The sequence below is a fragment of the Sarcophilus harrisii genome, chromosome 1, assembly GCF_902635505.1.
Source record: "Sarcophilus harrisii chromosome 1, mSarHar1.11, whole genome shotgun sequence".
NCBI lineage: Eukaryota > Metazoa > Chordata > Mammalia > Dasyuromorphia > Dasyuridae > Sarcophilus > Sarcophilus harrisii.
The window spans coordinates 342,428,954-342,446,230 of record NC_045426.1 but is presented as its reverse complement, the minus strand read 5'-3'; the positions used below and the strand labels follow the sequence as shown (position 1 = coordinate 342,446,230).

Below are 17,277 nucleotides of genomic sequence, written 5' to 3'. Positions count from 1 at the left end.
TGAATTTAAATTAACAGGCCCAGAAGTACTGTATTCTATCATATTATAAGAAATTGTGATTTCTGAACTACTATCAATATCCTTTAAAGTAGAATAGAAAAGGTGTCACCAGAGATATAACAAATATGGAGTATCCAAGGCTATATTCTAGGATTCTCATATTTGAAGGGATACATCCTTTGTCCAGTGGTTCTCTAGCCAGCGACCCTTGTGCTGTATGGTGCAAACATGGGTCTGCTTTGACTCCTCCACCCAGCCCTAGGTCTCCACCCCTTCCTATTCTATGCTTTTCACTTCTGTCATATCCTCTCCTTTTTTCATCCTATCTCATCCCCATAAACCACCCACACACCTCTTTCATTTGCCTTGGGAGCATGGATTGGACTTCCTTGAGATGGGGTTTCCTTTTCTCCCAATGTAACCATATCTGAACAAGGCCATATGCACTTGTACTACATCCAGACTTGGGAAGGCTCCAAATCATATCTCTTGTAAGGAATGTCTGTCCAATTCCAATAGATTTATGAAGAAAAGAGCCATCTGCATCCAGAGAGTGGACTAGGAGATTGAATGTGGATTACAACATAGTATTTTCACCCTTGTTGCCATTTGCTTGCTTTTTTCCTCTCACTTTTTTCTTTTTTGATCCGATTTTTCTTGCGCAGCATTATAAATGTGGAAATATGTTTAGAAGAATTACACATGTTTAATCTATATTGGATTGCTTGCTCTCTAGAGGAGGGGGAAGGAGGGAAGGAAGGGAGAAAAATTTGGAACAAAAGGATTTGCAAGGACGAATGCTGAAAACTACCTATGAATGTATTTTAATAAGTAAAAAGCTATTATTTAAAAAATGTTTAATTAAAAAAAATTTAAATAAAAAAAAAAGAATGACTGTGATCACCAGTTACATAGGCCTTCACTGATCCCAAGTGAATTATTATGATTCAAACACACTTTTTTACCTCTCCAACTCTTGGAATCCATTTCTCCTTTCAACTAATTCCGGAGTTAGAAGATCTGGGTTCAGATGCCACCTCTAGCATTCACTATTTGTGTGACCTTGAGTCTTAACTCTCTCCCTCCTTTCCTCTTCCCTTCCTTTCTCCCTTTCTTCCTTCCTTCCTTTCTTCCTTCTTTCCTTCCTTTCTTTCTTCTTCCTTCCTTCTTTCTTTCCTTGCTTCCTCCTTTTTCTCCCTCTGTCCACTTTGGATATCAAACCCTTACCAACTGGTATTTAGTGTTCACCCTTACAAAATCTTGTGTTCCATATTTTTCTCCCTTCCTCCCTACTTTCCCCTCCCCTAGACAGCAAGTAATCCAATATAGGTTAAACATGTACAATTCTTCTAAACATATTTCCACATTCATCATGCTGCACAAGAATATAAATTTTAGATCCCTGAAATCTCTTGGATATCTTGGGTTTTACAAGCCAAGACCATGCCTTAAAGCCTAATCACTCTGGCTCTCATTAATTAACCAATGATAGGTCCCAGCCAAAACCTCAATTTGTCATTATTGGACCCTGATGGCTCAAGGTGAATGTAAACTAGCAGTTGTGTTTTGACCAGAAGGGTCTATGAGTCTTCTCCTAATAGATTAATTTTTTAATAAGGTAAAAGAAGCTTTTCTTTGCTTCATTTCTTACCTAGCATTAATCACCAAGTAGGGTTAACTCAGTCAAACTGAGATTTGGAAAAGGCCTTAGCTTAAAAAGGCCAAGGTTTCCCAGTGTATACAAAGCTTCTTGAAAAGGACCATGACATCAGTGAGGTGATGCTATGACACACAAGCAAACTGGATTGAAGTGAGGGAGGGCTGGACGCTTACCAGCCTCACTTTCTCCTGCAGAGCCACTGGGTCTAGTGGCAAATTATCTATTGGATGATTGGAGATGGCTTTGGATCAATCACTTAATTTCCCTGGGCCTAAGTTTCCTAACCTACAAAACAAGAGATTTGTATTCTGAAGTCCCTTCCAGCTCTAGATCAATGATCCTTTGATCATATTTCAGCTCAAATACCCTCTTTAATATAAGATCCTTCCTAGGCTCCTAGTTACTAATAGTTTCAGCAACCCTCCCACCAAATGAGCCAGCACTTCTTTTGCATATGTCAGCACATTAAAACATATCTGTCTAGTAGGAAAACATGCAACCTTCAAAGGTGCCCTTAGGACTACCTCCTACAAGAGTAATTTCTTGACCCCTGCTATCAGTGCTCTCTCCTTTTTAAAATTACCTTTTATGTTTTTCTCTGTTTACAATGTTGTATCCCCCAACAGAATGCAAACTCCTTGAGGATAAGTACAATAAAACTTGGATTTTGTTTTTGTCTGTGTGTTCCCAAATTCTAGTATGGTACATCACAAAATGCACAGCATTTGACAAGCGCTTGTTAAACTAGATTCAGCAGAATACTGAATTCTTATAAACTACTCCAGTGAAAATAGGCTGGCACAACTTTATCAGCTCAAAAGTTTCATGTAGGAATATCTATCATCTGAAGACCAACTACCTAAGCAGAGACATTGTTCTCAGTAACTAGGTAGTGATTTTTTTTTCCTAACCCAACAACTCAGAAAGAGTCATCCACTAAAAATACTGACATTGTGACCTTTGTTGGTGAAGGAAATACCCATAACAGTGAAAACACACTTATTATTCTCCAACTATCCTTAATCATAGCTTTCACCTCATCCGAGCTCATCATATTCTATATTTTATTGGAGACTACTTTAATCCCCACCCTCATCATCATCACACGATGAGGCAGCCAAAACGAATGACTCAATGCAGGATTATATTTCCTCTTCTATACACTAATTTTGAAGTAATAAAACAAATCTAGCATGACTAAGAGAGTTAATGCCAACTAGGTAGACAGTTTGTTGGACTAGGAATCTGGATGCCCAAGTTCAAATTCTCCTACAGATATTTATTAGATTTGTGGCTCCTTGTAAGAAACTTCACCACTTGGCTTCAGTTCACTCATCTAATTTAGAAATCCATATATTAACATTATCTCTGTGATACAGGGGATAGAATTCCAGGTCTGAAGTCAGGAAAACTCATTTTTCTGAGTTCAAATCTGGTCTCAGACATTTACTAGAAGTATGATGCTGGACAAGTCACTTAATCCTGTTTGCCTCAATTTTCTTATCTGGTAAAAATGAGCAGGAGAAGGAAATGGCAAAACACTCTAGTATCACTGATAAAAACAAAAACAAAAACAAAAATCTAAATGGCATCATCAAGAGTTGGACACAATTGAAATGACTGAACAAGAAGAACAAAAATGAAAATAATAATACCCACTTCATATATGTACTCCTAAGGATCAAATGAGATAATGTATGGAAAGTGCTTTGCAAAATCTATATCATGTAGCTGTTAACTATATGAGAAAAGTAATAATAATAATAATAATTGATATTGGTATACTTTGTAAAATATATTACATATGACATATAATGTAATTATATTATATAAACATATTAAAATATAATATAATGTAATATATGATATTTATATAATTGTATTATATAAAGTGTTATATTATATATTAGATAATATATAATCATATAATTATAATATCTTATATAATAACTATATATGTATTGTATAAAGTATATGTATATTATATAATTATGTTATATATAATACTATGAAAACTATATCAATTTCAGATATTATTATTATTACTATCCTTATGCAAGAAACATATATATGAAGTTTGCAAAACAATTTTCATACTTTTTCTCATTTGATCCTTGAAACAAATCTGTGAAGTAGATATTATTATCTTCATTTCCATTGTTGTTCAGGCATTTTTCAATCATGTCTGACTTTATATATCATATATATATTTATATAATATTTTGTAATCTATATCCATATGTCCCATTTGATCTTCACAACAATTCTGTAAAACAGGTGCTATTAATATAGTCATGCTACAGAAAAGGAAATTTAAGTGCCCAGAGTCACAAAGTTAGTCAGATCAGAAGCAAAAGAGAGAACATTAGGACAGAAGGGAAGGTTAGAGATCAGCCCTCCCTTCACAGAGGAGAAAACCGAAGACCAGAGAGACTCTTTTGCTTCTCACAAAGATGATTAGTGGTGCATCATCAGAACTCACCCTGCATCTTCTTCTATAAACTCCCAAAGTCCCCCAACGTTCTTTTCATCTCTTTATACTCCTCTCTGCCCCTTCTCTGCAGCCACAGGAGAAGCTTAGAGAGCAAAAGCATTATCTTTCTTCTCATCTCAAGGAAGGTGCCTAAGTCCACAGATGCAGGAAATGTAACACTTCTCCCTCTTTGATAATCCTATGCCCTTGAACAAACAGAGGGTCCTGATTAGCTCACCTTTAGCTGATCATCATGACACAGAAGTACACAGCAAAGAATTATGCTTGAGTAGCATCTCAACCAAGATTAATTAAAGGTGCTGATACTGTTATCCTCAAATGCCAAAACTAAATTGCAATTCTATGGCACAGAAAGACTGCTCTGAATCATCTATCATATACTCTCTCACCACAGTTTTCCCTTTTTATGGTGAATGGCAAATGAAAAAAATTATTTTAATAATTAGGGATTAGAGAAATGCAAATTAAAACCACTCTGAGGTACCACCTCATACCTATCAGATTGATTAATATGACAGAAAGGGAAAATGGCAAGTGTTGGAGGGGATGTGGGAAAATTGGGACATCAATGCACTGTCAGTGGAATTGTGAACCATTCTTGGAACTATACCCAAAGAGATATAAAACTGTATATGTCCTTTGAGCTAACAATACCACTCTGTAAACCAAAGAGATTTTTTTAAATGAAAAAAGGACATGTTTGCACAAGGGTATTTGGTGGTTACTAAGAATTAGAAATTTAGGAGATGCCCATCAATAGAGAATGGATGAACAAGTTGTGGTATAAGAAGATAATTGAATACTATTGTGCTATAAGAAATGATGAGCAGAATAATTTCAGAAATACCTAAAAATACATATATGAACTGATGCAGAGTTAAGTGAGCAGAACCAGAGAATACTGTACACAATAATAGCAATATTATACAATAATCCACTATTAATGACTTAGCTATTCATACCAAAAAGACAATCTCAAAGAACTCATTATGAAAAATGCTATCCACCTCCAGGGAAAAACTGATGGAGTCTGAATATAGACCAAAACATATTATTTTTACTTTCTTTTTTCTTCTTTCCTTTCTTCCTTTCTTTCTTTTTTCTTCGTTTTTGTTTGAGTTTTATTATACAGAATAACTAATATGGAAATGTGTTTCACATAATTGCAGTTATATAACCTATACCTGATTGCTTATTATCTCAGGCAAAAGGGAGAAGAAGAAGGGAGAAAATTTGAAACTCAAAAAGATTTTTAATGTTTAAAATGTTTACATGTAATTGGAAAAAATAAAATATTATTTTAAAAAATAAGACAAAAGAGAAAAAAAAGATCACCCAATGATGGACACAGTTTGAAAATAAACTTAGGACTCAATTTTAGCTTCACTTAAATCCCACTACCTCTATGAAATTTTCCTTGACTATAAATCTATAAATGATTAAGAACATCTAGTTCAACTGTTTCATTTTACAGATGAGAAAATGAAGGCAAGAGAAATTAAATAATTTACCCCAAATGCTATATACAGTAAGTGATAGAGCCAGAATCTAAATCCATAGTGCATTTCCCACTGTTTATACTACATTTCACTGATTACTCTTTTCTCTGAACCTCAAGGGAGGGACTGAACCTTTTCTTTCTAGACTTAGAACAACGCAGAATGTCATCCTTCTGTATCCCTAGAGTATGTATTACAGAGCTGAGCATAGAGCAGACATTCCCTATGAACACTATCTGAGCATTCACCAATGAGCTGAGATTTCCATATAAACATCTTGGGAAATGCTGGTCCCCATCTGCCATCGCTGATACCTACAGCCTCCCTTCCCACCTACCTCCATCTCCTTCCCCCAACACACATACACATAAATGGATGCTGGCTACATGTGGAACATTGCACAAATCTTTTTTTTTATTTGGACTTTCCTCTAAAATTGGGAGGGGAGAGGAGAGAGGAAAGACCAGATGATCTCCAGGGTCCCTTTCTGTTCTAGATTTCTGAACCTCTGAGATAGCTGAGTTCTAATTATGACCCTATTGATAATTCACAGTTTGATCTAAAAGAAATTCTTTAATGTAAGCCTCAGTTTTTTCATCTATAAGACAGGGAAATAATCCCCATCTTGACTATATCATAGGTCTGATAAGAAGACCAAGTATACTAAGGAATGTCAAAGGACTTTGAAAGGTATCCATAAAACTATGTACATGAAAAGAAACCATATTGATATTTCAGAAACCATGACAACAACATTAGGACTCAGAATAATAATGCTAAGGGCCCCCATCTGTGGGTCTGAAATCCTTCGAATGGAAACCCCTGGTGCTGTTTAGCAACTAGTTTTCAGCTCTTTAGTTCTAAAATTAGCCAAAGATGATTCACCAGTCTCCTGCAGCACTGAGGCAGCAGGCCTGAAAATAAAACCTATTTATGCCATGGTGGGTGGGTTCTACCAACAATAACTAAATATTATTATTCAAAAGAAAATAAGGACTTAACAGTGGAGCATTTCACCTATAAATATCTCTAATCTTCCATCACACAAATAGGGTCTGAGTGCAGGAAGAATAATAATAACAAAAGTAATAGAATAACAATAATTAGCATTTACATTGCATTTAAAGATTTGCAAAGTACTTTGCACATGCTTTCCCATTTGATTTTCACAATCCTGAGAAGTAAGAGTTATTACTTTTTGGAGAATAAAGAAAATGAGGCTGAAAAAAAAAAAAAAGGTTAAGTGACTTGTCCAAGCCAGTAAGTACCTGACTATTGACTCAGGCAATATTTGAACTCAGGTTTTCTTGATTTTTAATCCAGCACTCTACACAGATAGCAAAGCCCAGATAGGATCAGGAATCCTAAATTTTGGTCCTAGCTCAGTTAACAATTGATTGAATGACTGTCATTTCTTTTCTTTGGATCTCAGTTTCCCTTTCTGTAAAACTTTAAAATGAAGGTCTTTTTTCCATTTTTAAATCTAAGTCTCTGACTCTACAAACAGATAGTCTCTAAGACTCCTTCTAGCCTCAAACTTATAGAATTCTATGAAATTCATAAAGGAAAGGTGAGTCAGCAGAACAAAGATTCCACTAATCCTCAGATACTGCTGGAGAGCTACATAGTAATAATAGTAAAAGCTTATATTTATAAAACTTCTGTGGCATAGGGCTTCTATGTCCAAAATCTCATTCTGATCCTTAGCACCCTGGAAGTAGGAAAGCAAAGATTATGATTCTCATTTTGCTGTTGAAAAGGCTGAGGCTCAAGAAAAAAGGATTTTGTTTAGTCAGTCAGTATTAATTGCTGAATGGAACTTTCAATGATTTTTTTAAACCATATTCTCTTTACCAGCAGGCAATTTACAGTTCAGACCTCTTTACTATTTCTAAAACCTAATTTCAGGAAATGCCAAGAAGAATTCTGGCTCTCCAGAGATACAACATAAGAAAATAGAGGAACAAGATTCTTCTTTTCCCTCCAACTTCCCATTTCCTCATAACAGCATTGTCGAGTTTTCTCCTCATGGTATTCTCCAGATTACCTAGAATGGAAAGGAAATTTTCCTGTATTTTTAGAGCTGCCCACCTCTTGGGTTTCACAAACTAAAGAGGCCATGAAAGCAGAAATGGAATAGATAGTCTAGATTTGTTCAGCCAAGAACCAAGAAGAAGGCTTGTAAGAAAAACCAGTTAGAAAATTTTCCTTTGCTTTCAGTCCCAATAAGATGCTATCTAAATCCCCTATCACTCTACCACCTCTTTTCTCAGTTGCCAGAAGTAGGTACATCTATAGCAGAAAAGAGAAAGGCATATTCTTCCCTAGAGGGTACAGGGTTATATTCGTGAGAGAACCAGCCCAAAGGGAGATGAAAGACCTTAAAATGGCTGGGCTCTTCAAAAGAAAAGTGATAGTTCCCATTGAAAGTGCTACATCTCAGTTCATTTTCCATAGCATTTAAGGAAATTCCTAGACCTGAGGAGGAAGCAGAAGGGCATAATTTCAAAATGCCTTATTTTAAGAAAATGCACCAAAATGTCACCACATTTCTACTGCAAAGATGCTAAATCCCACATGTCCAGACAAGAATGGCAGTTGTGGAAAAAACTTTAGAGATTAGCTAACCCAAGCCCCCTCATTTTAAAAATAGGGAAGGCAAGAAGGAATGAAGCCAAAATGGGAAAGAAAAGGCAAGCACTTGCCTAACTTCTTCCCCCAAATCCTCGAAACACCTTTAAATGCTTTAAAACAAACTCTGGAGTGGCAGAACCCATAAAAAGTTGGAGTAAAACAATTTTCCAGCCCAACAAATTAAAAGTTTGGCACAAAAAGTCTATCCCATCTGTGAGAGGGAAGTACAAACCAAACCCCAGAAAATCAGAATTCTGAATCAGCAGCTACAGCTGTTGCTTCTAGAGCTCTCAGCTCACAGACAGTAAGGGGGTCAAACAATTGGTTAGTCTCTTTGCTAGCATTGAGTCAGGATTCTATTGTTTTGCCCATACTCAGATCTGAACTGCAGTCCTGGATGGCAATCCCAGAGAAAGGAGGTGCACTACTGTACTAGAACTTGGGATCACAATGGAGCAGGGACCCTTGTCACAGTTCCAAAACAGAAAAGAGTGCTTGTGGTCATTCACAGGCCAGGAGAATAGTAAACACATCTTTCTTTAGATCCTACCTGCCCTGGAAGAATTAAAAACTTGCAGGTCCCTAAAAGTATATCTGAAAACAGTTGCACAAACCCTAAAGCTTGGAACAGTGCACCCTTCACCTTGGAAGCAGAGTCCTACTTTAGCAAAGAGTTTAAAGTCAAGAAATGGGATGGAAAAATGAGTAAATAACAGAAAAAGATTCTGACCATAGAAAGTTACTATGGTGACAAGGAAAATCAAAACACATACTCAGAAGAAAACAGCAAAGTCAAAATTCCTATCCAAAATCCCAGAAAAAAAACCTACAAATTGGTCTCAGGAATAAAAGAACTTAAAAGAGATTTTTATAATCAAGTAAGAGAAGTAGAGGAAAAATTGACAAGAGAAATGAAAATAATGCAAGAAAATCATGAAAAAAGTCACACAAACACTAAAAAATAAAAAAAACTTAAGAAAATGACACCTTAAAAAAACAGATTAGACCAAATGGAAAAAGAGGCACAAAAATTCACTAAAGCTAAGAATTCCTTAGAGATAGAATTGGCCAAATGCAAAAGAAGGTACAAAAACTCAGTGAAGAAAATAAATCCTTAAAAATTAGAATTGAGCAAATGAAAGTTAATAACTTTATGAGATATCAAGAAACAATAAAATAAAAACAAAAGAATGAAAAAATAAGAGATAATATGAAATGATAGGAAAAAACCTGATCTGGATAACAAATCCAGGAAAAAGAATTTTTAAATTATTTGACTCCTGGAAAGCCATGATCATTTTTCAAGAAATTATTAAGGAAAACTGCCCTGATATTCTAGAACCATAGAATAAAATAAAAATTTTAAGAATACACTGATCACTTACTGAAAGAGATCCCCAACTGAAAACTCCCAGGAATATGGTAGTCATATTTTATTCCTCCCAGATCAAGGAAAAAATATTGCAAATAGAAAGAAACAATTTAAGTATTGTGGAACCACAGTCAGAATTACACAAGATTTGGAAACTTCTACATTAAATGATCAATAGGTTTAGACTTTGATATTCCACAGGACAAAGGTGCTAAAATTACAACTGAGTATCACCTACCCAGCAAAACTAAATATAATCATTCAGGGAGTGGGGGAGAAAAATGGTTAATAGTGGACTTTCAAAGTCCACTTTGTTGACAAGACAAAAGCTGAATAAAAATTTTGGCTTTCAAATATAAGATCCAAGAGGATTATAAAAAGGTAAACAGGAAAGAGAAATCATAAGGGACTTAATAAAGTTCATCTGTTTACATTCCTACATGGGAAAATGATACTTATAACTCATAAGAACTTTCTCTTTATTAGAACAGTTAGGAGTATATATAGACAGAAGGCACATATGTGAGTTGAATATCATAGAATAATATCTTTTTTTTAAAAAGAAAGGGATGAGAAAGAGGAGTACACTGGGAGAAAGGAAAAGGGAAAAGTAGTGTGGGATAAATTATCTCAGATAAATAAGTAATGAATAACTTTTGTAATGGTTGGAAAGACGAGGGAGGTGGTGGGGAATGTTTGAACTTTTCTCTTATCAAATTCAATCAAAAAAGGAATAACATACACACTCAATTGGGTAAAGAAATCTATCTTACCCTATAGGAGAGGAGATTAGGGGAAGGGAATAAGAGAAGAGTAGGTGTTCATACAAGGGAGAGTGGACTGGAGAATGGGGTAGTCAGAAGCAAAACACTTTAAGGAGGCACAGGGTGAAAAGAAAGAGAGAAAATAGAATAAATGGGGTGAAATGGCAGTTAACAATCATAACTGTGAAAAATCTTTGAAACAAGTTTTTTTTTTTTGATAAAAGCCTCATTTTTCAGATATATAGAGAAATGAATCAAGTTTTCAAAAATGAGAATCATTTCCCAGTTGGGTAGTGATCAAAAGTTGTGAAGTCAGTTTTCAGATGAAGTAATCAAAGATATCTATAGCCATATGAAAAACAAATGCTACAACTAACAATTTATTGGAGAAATGCACATTAAAATAATACTGAGATATGACCTTACACTTATTGTCCCAAGGCTATCTTCCATTGTCCTATAGATAGATAGATGATAGATAAATTTTGTCAATGGACCCAAATGGTTCTGCAGGAGAATGTAAGACTAGTGACTTAAATCCAATTTACTTGCATGATATGGCATCATCTTCCTGATGTCACGCCCTCTTCTAGAATAAAGGACAAACAACCACATACTTATCAGATTGGCTAATATGACAGAAAACGAAAATGATAAATGTTAGAGAAGATGTAAGAAAATTGAGACACTAATGTACCATTCCAGTTGTGAACTGATTCAACCATTATGGAAAAAAATTTGGAACTATGTCCAAATACTTATAACAACTCCTTTCTGATGACATAGAATTGGAAATTCAGGGGATACCCATCACTTGGGGGGGTAACTGAACAATTGGTGATATACAGTTGTGATGGAATACTATTGTTATATAAGAAATGATGAAACTAGAAGCTCTCAGAAAAACTTGGAGAGATTTACATTAACTCTTTCAAAAAAACTGAGTAGAACCAGGAGAACATTATATGAAGTAATAGCAGTATTGTAAGATGATCAATGTGAATGATTTAATTATTCTAAGCAATAAAATGATCTAAGATAATTTTGAAGAACATATCATGAAAAATGTTATCTATCCCAGAGAAATAACTGATTCAATTTGAATACAGATTGAACCATACTTTTTTACATTCTTTATTTTTATTGGGCTTTTATTTTGGTCTATGTTTTCTTTTACAACATGACTAATATGGAAATATGTTTTGTGTGATTATAATGTGTAATGTATAATAACCTATATTCTCAGTGAGGGAGGGAGAGAATTTGGAACTCAATTTTTAAAATGGATGTTGAAAACTGTTTTTCACTTGTTATTGGAGAAATAAATACTTTATTTTAAATAAAATTGTCTTGACAAGATCTAAAGGGTTCAGGAAACTTAGCCAGAATCTTACAATGTGGAAATAGAACAGCTTGGACTCACACCAGCTCATCTTACTCCCAGTTTGTCTGTAGTAAACATTCTATGACTCCCCACTGTCTGTAGAATTAAGCTAAAATCCCTTAACCTAAAGCTCAAACCCTTCCTAATCTGGAACAGTCCTACCTTTCCAATACAATCTCCTAGAACTCCCCCATAGGCATGCTGTTCTCCAGCCTAATGGAATTAATTGCCTTCCCCTAAAAAAATCTTACATGCAGCTGCCTCTGTGACTTTGCTTACATTGGTAAATAATTCATGAGTTATCTGTGATTTTGCCTGGTGCACCAAAGCAAATCTACTGTCAAAGAGAATGTAGTTGTAAGAAATGCAGTACACTAAACAAAGAAGCCCAAGAAATCTCAGAATCCTTTGAGTCACCCTTTTAAAATAAGACCTGTAGGACCAGCCTCAAGCCCCTTTCCCATAAGTTGAATTTTAAATATCAACTAACGTCCAATTCCTCCAAAGTCTTTCCTCCTTCATTTCTCACCACACCCCCACCCTCACTGACATGAATCTATGCCAGTTCCCAGGTCCAGGCTCTTCACTCTTTTCCCCCAATGCTTGTTCCTGCTATACTCAGATAAAAGCCCTAAAAAATCTACCATGCTTAATTGGTTTGGGAGAGGATGCCTATTCACTCTGGGACCCTAGGGGCACCCAATTACACCAAAGAGCCAGGGGTTTCTCTTTCCATCATTCTACTTGACAGCCTTTCATTTTAAACTTACTCTCAATGGAACTTGTTTGTTTTATTGTTTTATTGTAGGTTCCATGTCTCTTTGTTTGGGGTTTTTGGTATTCCAAACCTCCATGAATCTGTATTAAAGCAAAATTTATTACACAAATCTGAAAGAGTTGCCCAAGACCCAGAGAGGTTATATTACTCACCCATGGTAATATAGCTATCTAAGTTTCAGAGGCAGGAATCAAATACAGTTCTTCTTGACATGTGATCTCTCTCTCATGGGGATCAATAATGCTGTCAAATAGATTGTTCAAGAATGTAGAAGCTTCACATAAAATTTTTAACAAGCATAAAAATGTATGTGTGTATATATGTATATATATATATCTGTGTATGTAAATATATTTGTACGTGAGTATATATATATATATATATATGTGTGTGTGTGTATTATATATATATATATATATATATATATGTATACATATATAAATAAATATATTCAGCTTAGGACTTAGTTTGGTGATATAGTTAGAGGGTCAATCTGAAGCTCCATGTGAGGGCAGGGTCGAAATTCATTTGGGGACAAGCTTAGATTCACTCTGGAGCAAGAGAATAGAGTAACTCATTTAAGAGACTGACTTTCTAGACTCAACCTTAAACACAAATCACTGAATTAACTGTCTATGAAGGAGCCAGATGGGACTAGCACTAACCCAAAAGCAGCACCTGACTAACAAGTCGTGAATCTGGATATCTGAGAAGAAAAAGAACATACTTTTCCTTTCAAAACAGGTGCTGCTGCCTGAATTCCTACCATCTGATCATAGCTTTCTATTTTATAAAATAATAAATCAGGAAGGCACCCTAGTCCAAATCCTTGTTTCATTTTATAAAAAGGAAAACTGAGCCTCACAGATGGGAAAACACTTGTCTAAGGTGATACAAAATAAGAAGCAAAGCTGGACTTCCAAGCTCAGTGCTCTTTCTACTACAAGTCATCCATCAGACATGGGAAGACGGTCTATTCCAGTGACCTTTAATGAGACTCCCTACAGTTTATAACTTCTCATCTGAATTCTGTGGAATCAGAGTTCAGTCTTTTGCCACCCTTACAACATAGTTTAAATTTCCAGAGCAGAGAGGACGAGATCCTAGTGGGTTGATTTCCAGTTTTAAGACATTTACAAAATGTTTGACTATCCCAGCGCCTTGATGGTGCTAAGGGAATTTATATTGCTTGGTCATCTGCAAACCATGTATTGTTTCAATTTTTTGTTCCTTCCTTTCTTCCTTTCCCCGCTCCACAACAACCTAGAAAACACAAGATGGTCTTTTATTTGTCCCCTGCCAGAGCCCAGTGTGAGAGTTTTATAAAAGTCACATGAACAGCTGGGATCCTGTATTGGCAGCAGTTACTAAAACCTACTCAGCCTTTGGAAAGAAAGGAGGGGGAGAGCAAGAGAGGAGGAGAAACAAGAGATAGACATTAGATATAGAGAGACAGAAAGACAAACAGAGACAGAGGGAGAAAGAGAGAAATAAAGGGGGAGAGAGAAACAGAGAGAGAGAGAAATAGAGGGAAAGAGAGAGAGAGAAAGACAGAGACAGAGAAACAGAGAGAGACAGAGACAGAGAGAGATAGAGGGAGAGAGAGAGATGGGGGGGGAAGAGAGAGAGAGAGAGAGAGGGAGAGAGAGAGAGAGAGAGAGAGAGAGAGAGAGAGAGAGAGAGAGAGAGAGAAGGAGAGAAAAAAAGTGACAATCAGAATGAGAGTAAGAGACGAGAAAGAAAAGTTGGAAAAAGAAAGTAATGAGAATTGGGAGAAAAGCAGAAAAAGAAAAAGGAAGAGAGTTACTGGATTAACAAAGAGGAAAGGGAGGAAGGGAAGGTCATTGCCCTCTATTTCTGGAAAATTCCAATCATGAGAAAATATGTACAAAAACTTTTTAGCTTTCTTTGAGAATCTCAGATAAGTTTAAACTCAAATTGTTTCCTTTTCTCTTCTTTGCATCCTTCCTTTCTTTAAGGGTGCTTTCTTTTAGCCTCTTGCCTAAAACAAAGCTTTTTAAATTATGGGTCACATAACTGAATGTGCAATTTGTAAAATTGTGATTTATTATCAGTAAATGTTTGATTTGTATGCTGGTTTTATACCTAAATACCCAGGGCCATGTAAAAATTTGAGGAGCAAAAAGGGGTCACAAGTGGGAAATGTTTGGTAAGAAGTTTAAGAAGCCTTGGTTTAGAAGTCTCCTGAGGATGGATCACATCAATTTTATACATGCCTTAATTACACCCTATTTCCATTTCCAATTCCTCTGTTAGCTTCTTAAGAGATGGGATATTCTTCTACTTCACTTTTACATCTCCAATACCTAGCAATCTCTACATAGAAGCCACAAGCTTATGGGAACAAAAGGAATGTGGAGCCATGTGGAAAACCCAGAACTGGAGGTTACCGTAATAATTTTTTACATTGTATAGCCTTTTATGCTTTTCAATGCTCCTTGGGTTTTCATATCTGGAAGTCCATTTGCATATGTAGACCTTCTCTTAGGAGATTATTTAGGATCTCACTATGACATTTCCTCTTTCTCTTTCTCCCTCCCTTCCTTTCTCCCTCTCCCTCTCTCTCCTTCTCTGTTTCTCTGTCTCTGTCTCTCTGTCTCTTTGCCTGTCTCTGTATGTGTTTGTGTCTCTCTGTCTCTGTCTCTCTTTTAAAAGCACTGGGAAGTGTCAGGGTAGGCAGCTCAGGATCCAGAATTCTCTGTCTGGAATCCAGGGCTCAGTCCCAATATAAAAGGGGATGCGGGCAGGAAGGAGGCAGAAAAGAGCTAAGAAACCAAAGATTCAAGATAATCTTCAATAAACCTCCCAGGTTACACATCTGATGGGCAAAATCCTGAGATGAATGGACTTTTTCCACACATTTCCCTTTAACGTAGTCATGGAGGTAATAACAGAGAGACAGAAGGTTGGACTTGGTATTTGAGTTTGAATCATCTTTCTTGAACTTAAGAGCTATATGATGTGGAGCAAGTTGTATAATCCCCTCCCATCTTGTTTCATCATTTCTGAATAGTAGCTAATGAGATAATATACATGAAACTCTTTAAACTTTATAAACCTTTAACCTTTAAACTTTATAATCCTGGATAACGTATATCAATATTAGCTTGAATAGAGAAGTCTCCCAAAGGAAGGGAAATTAGAGCCTTGGATAACGCTTAGGCAGAATCATCATCTTGAATAATTAAGAGGTAAATACTTAAGCTTTAAGCAAATGATAACAGACAAATAAAATAACACTCCCAAGTGTAAGGGGAGGGGGAGGAGGAATCTAGAGGGAAGGGAAATGAAAATTGTTAAGTAAAAATAAACCTTTTTTTTTTTTTTCCTGTTGCTCTAATAGCACCTTTCTCTTTTCCTCTCTACTCCCAACCTGCTGGAATTTGTACAAAGCTATCTACTGGGGAAGAGCTCAGATGTGGAACAGTAGAATAAGAATAGTAGAAAGAATTCTGGGCCTGAAGACAGGAGAGAACTGGCTTTGATAATTAGTGACTATAGGGTCAATAACTAAGCCTCAATTTTCTCATTGCTAGTAAATAATGAGACTAATACCTACCTCAACCGGATTATTACTAGAATCAAATAATATAATGTATATAAAAGACTTTGGAAATCTTAACATTCCACATAAATGCCATATTAATTATTATTTTACTATTAAAATTATATATGTATATATTTAATATATAATTAATAATATGAAGACAATTATAATACAGATATACAAAATTAGTCATGGTATATAGCAGCAAGAAAATAGTCATGGATTGAATTTTACTGAGTCTTGTCAGTAATCTGACTGTTAGAGAAAAATCAACATGTAATCATAGATTGAGAGATGGTAGGAACTTTATTGGCCATCTACTCCTATCTTCTCATTTTACAGATTGAGAGAGCTTAAGTGGCTTGCCCATGTTCATATGGCCAGTATACAACAGAGATGAGGTTGAACTTAAGTCTTCTTTATTCTAAATTCAGTACTCAATCCAAAAGAGGTTTTCATAGAGAGAAAAAGAGGAAGGAAGGGGAAAGGGTCATAGCACAAGTCATGGAGTTCTCTGATAGGATATAGTATAAAGTAAGGGATATATCAGAGAGATGTAAGAAGGGAGATGAACCAGGGAGATCAAAGACCCAAAGGTAAGCATAAAACCCTTTTTCTTCCTGACATTCATATATCTGTGGCTGAAGCTTATGAATATCATAATCAGACCTACAATTTTCCTTACCTTTAAATCAATCAAGCCACATTCAGAGGCAATACTTGTACAGAGATATCCAATAGATATTAATTTGTGAGCCAAGGGAAAGCCTTGTTTGCTAATTATTTGAAATTTTCATGTATCTCTGCTATGGAATAAGAGTAAAATATATTTTCTTACTTATATTTGATAGCTGTGAACCTACTTTGTTCAAACATCAGTTAATTTAAATGAATTGGTCATAGATAGCTACTATGATCCCTTCAAACTCTCAGATTCTATGATTCCATTGAATCATAATGGTGGAAAAAAAAAAATCTCCTACACTGCATCTGGACTTCCTGATGATCTGATTCTTACTAATCAAAGAATTTCCCACAACAATTGGTGATTTCATAATGAGAAGGGAACTGGTATCCCATGTCTGTCTGTCTGTCTACACAACAGAGAGACAGCAAAAGACAAG

At 35.6% G+C, this 17,277-nt stretch overlaps 1 protein-coding gene across 2 annotated transcripts in view; it reads right to left on the bottom strand.

Annotated features, from left to right (window-relative positions):
- The window catches only part of SSTR5 (somatostatin receptor 5), a 67,998-nt gene extending 50,962 nt beyond the window's left edge, over positions 1-17,036 (bottom strand). The window contains exons 1-2 of one of the 2 annotated variants that reach the window (XM_031945747.1): positions 16,839-17,036; positions 12,738-12,828 (exon numbers count right to left, since the gene is read on the bottom strand). In XM_031945747.1, the coding sequence (XP_031801607.1) occupies positions 12,738-12,741 (4 nt within the window). In that variant the 5' untranslated portion in view covers positions 12,742-12,828; positions 16,839-17,036. The remainder of the gene's footprint in view (positions 1-12,737; positions 12,829-16,838) is intronic. The other variant, XM_031945748.1, reaches the window with a different exon arrangement.
- Positions 17,037-17,277: the final 241 nt, after the last annotated feature.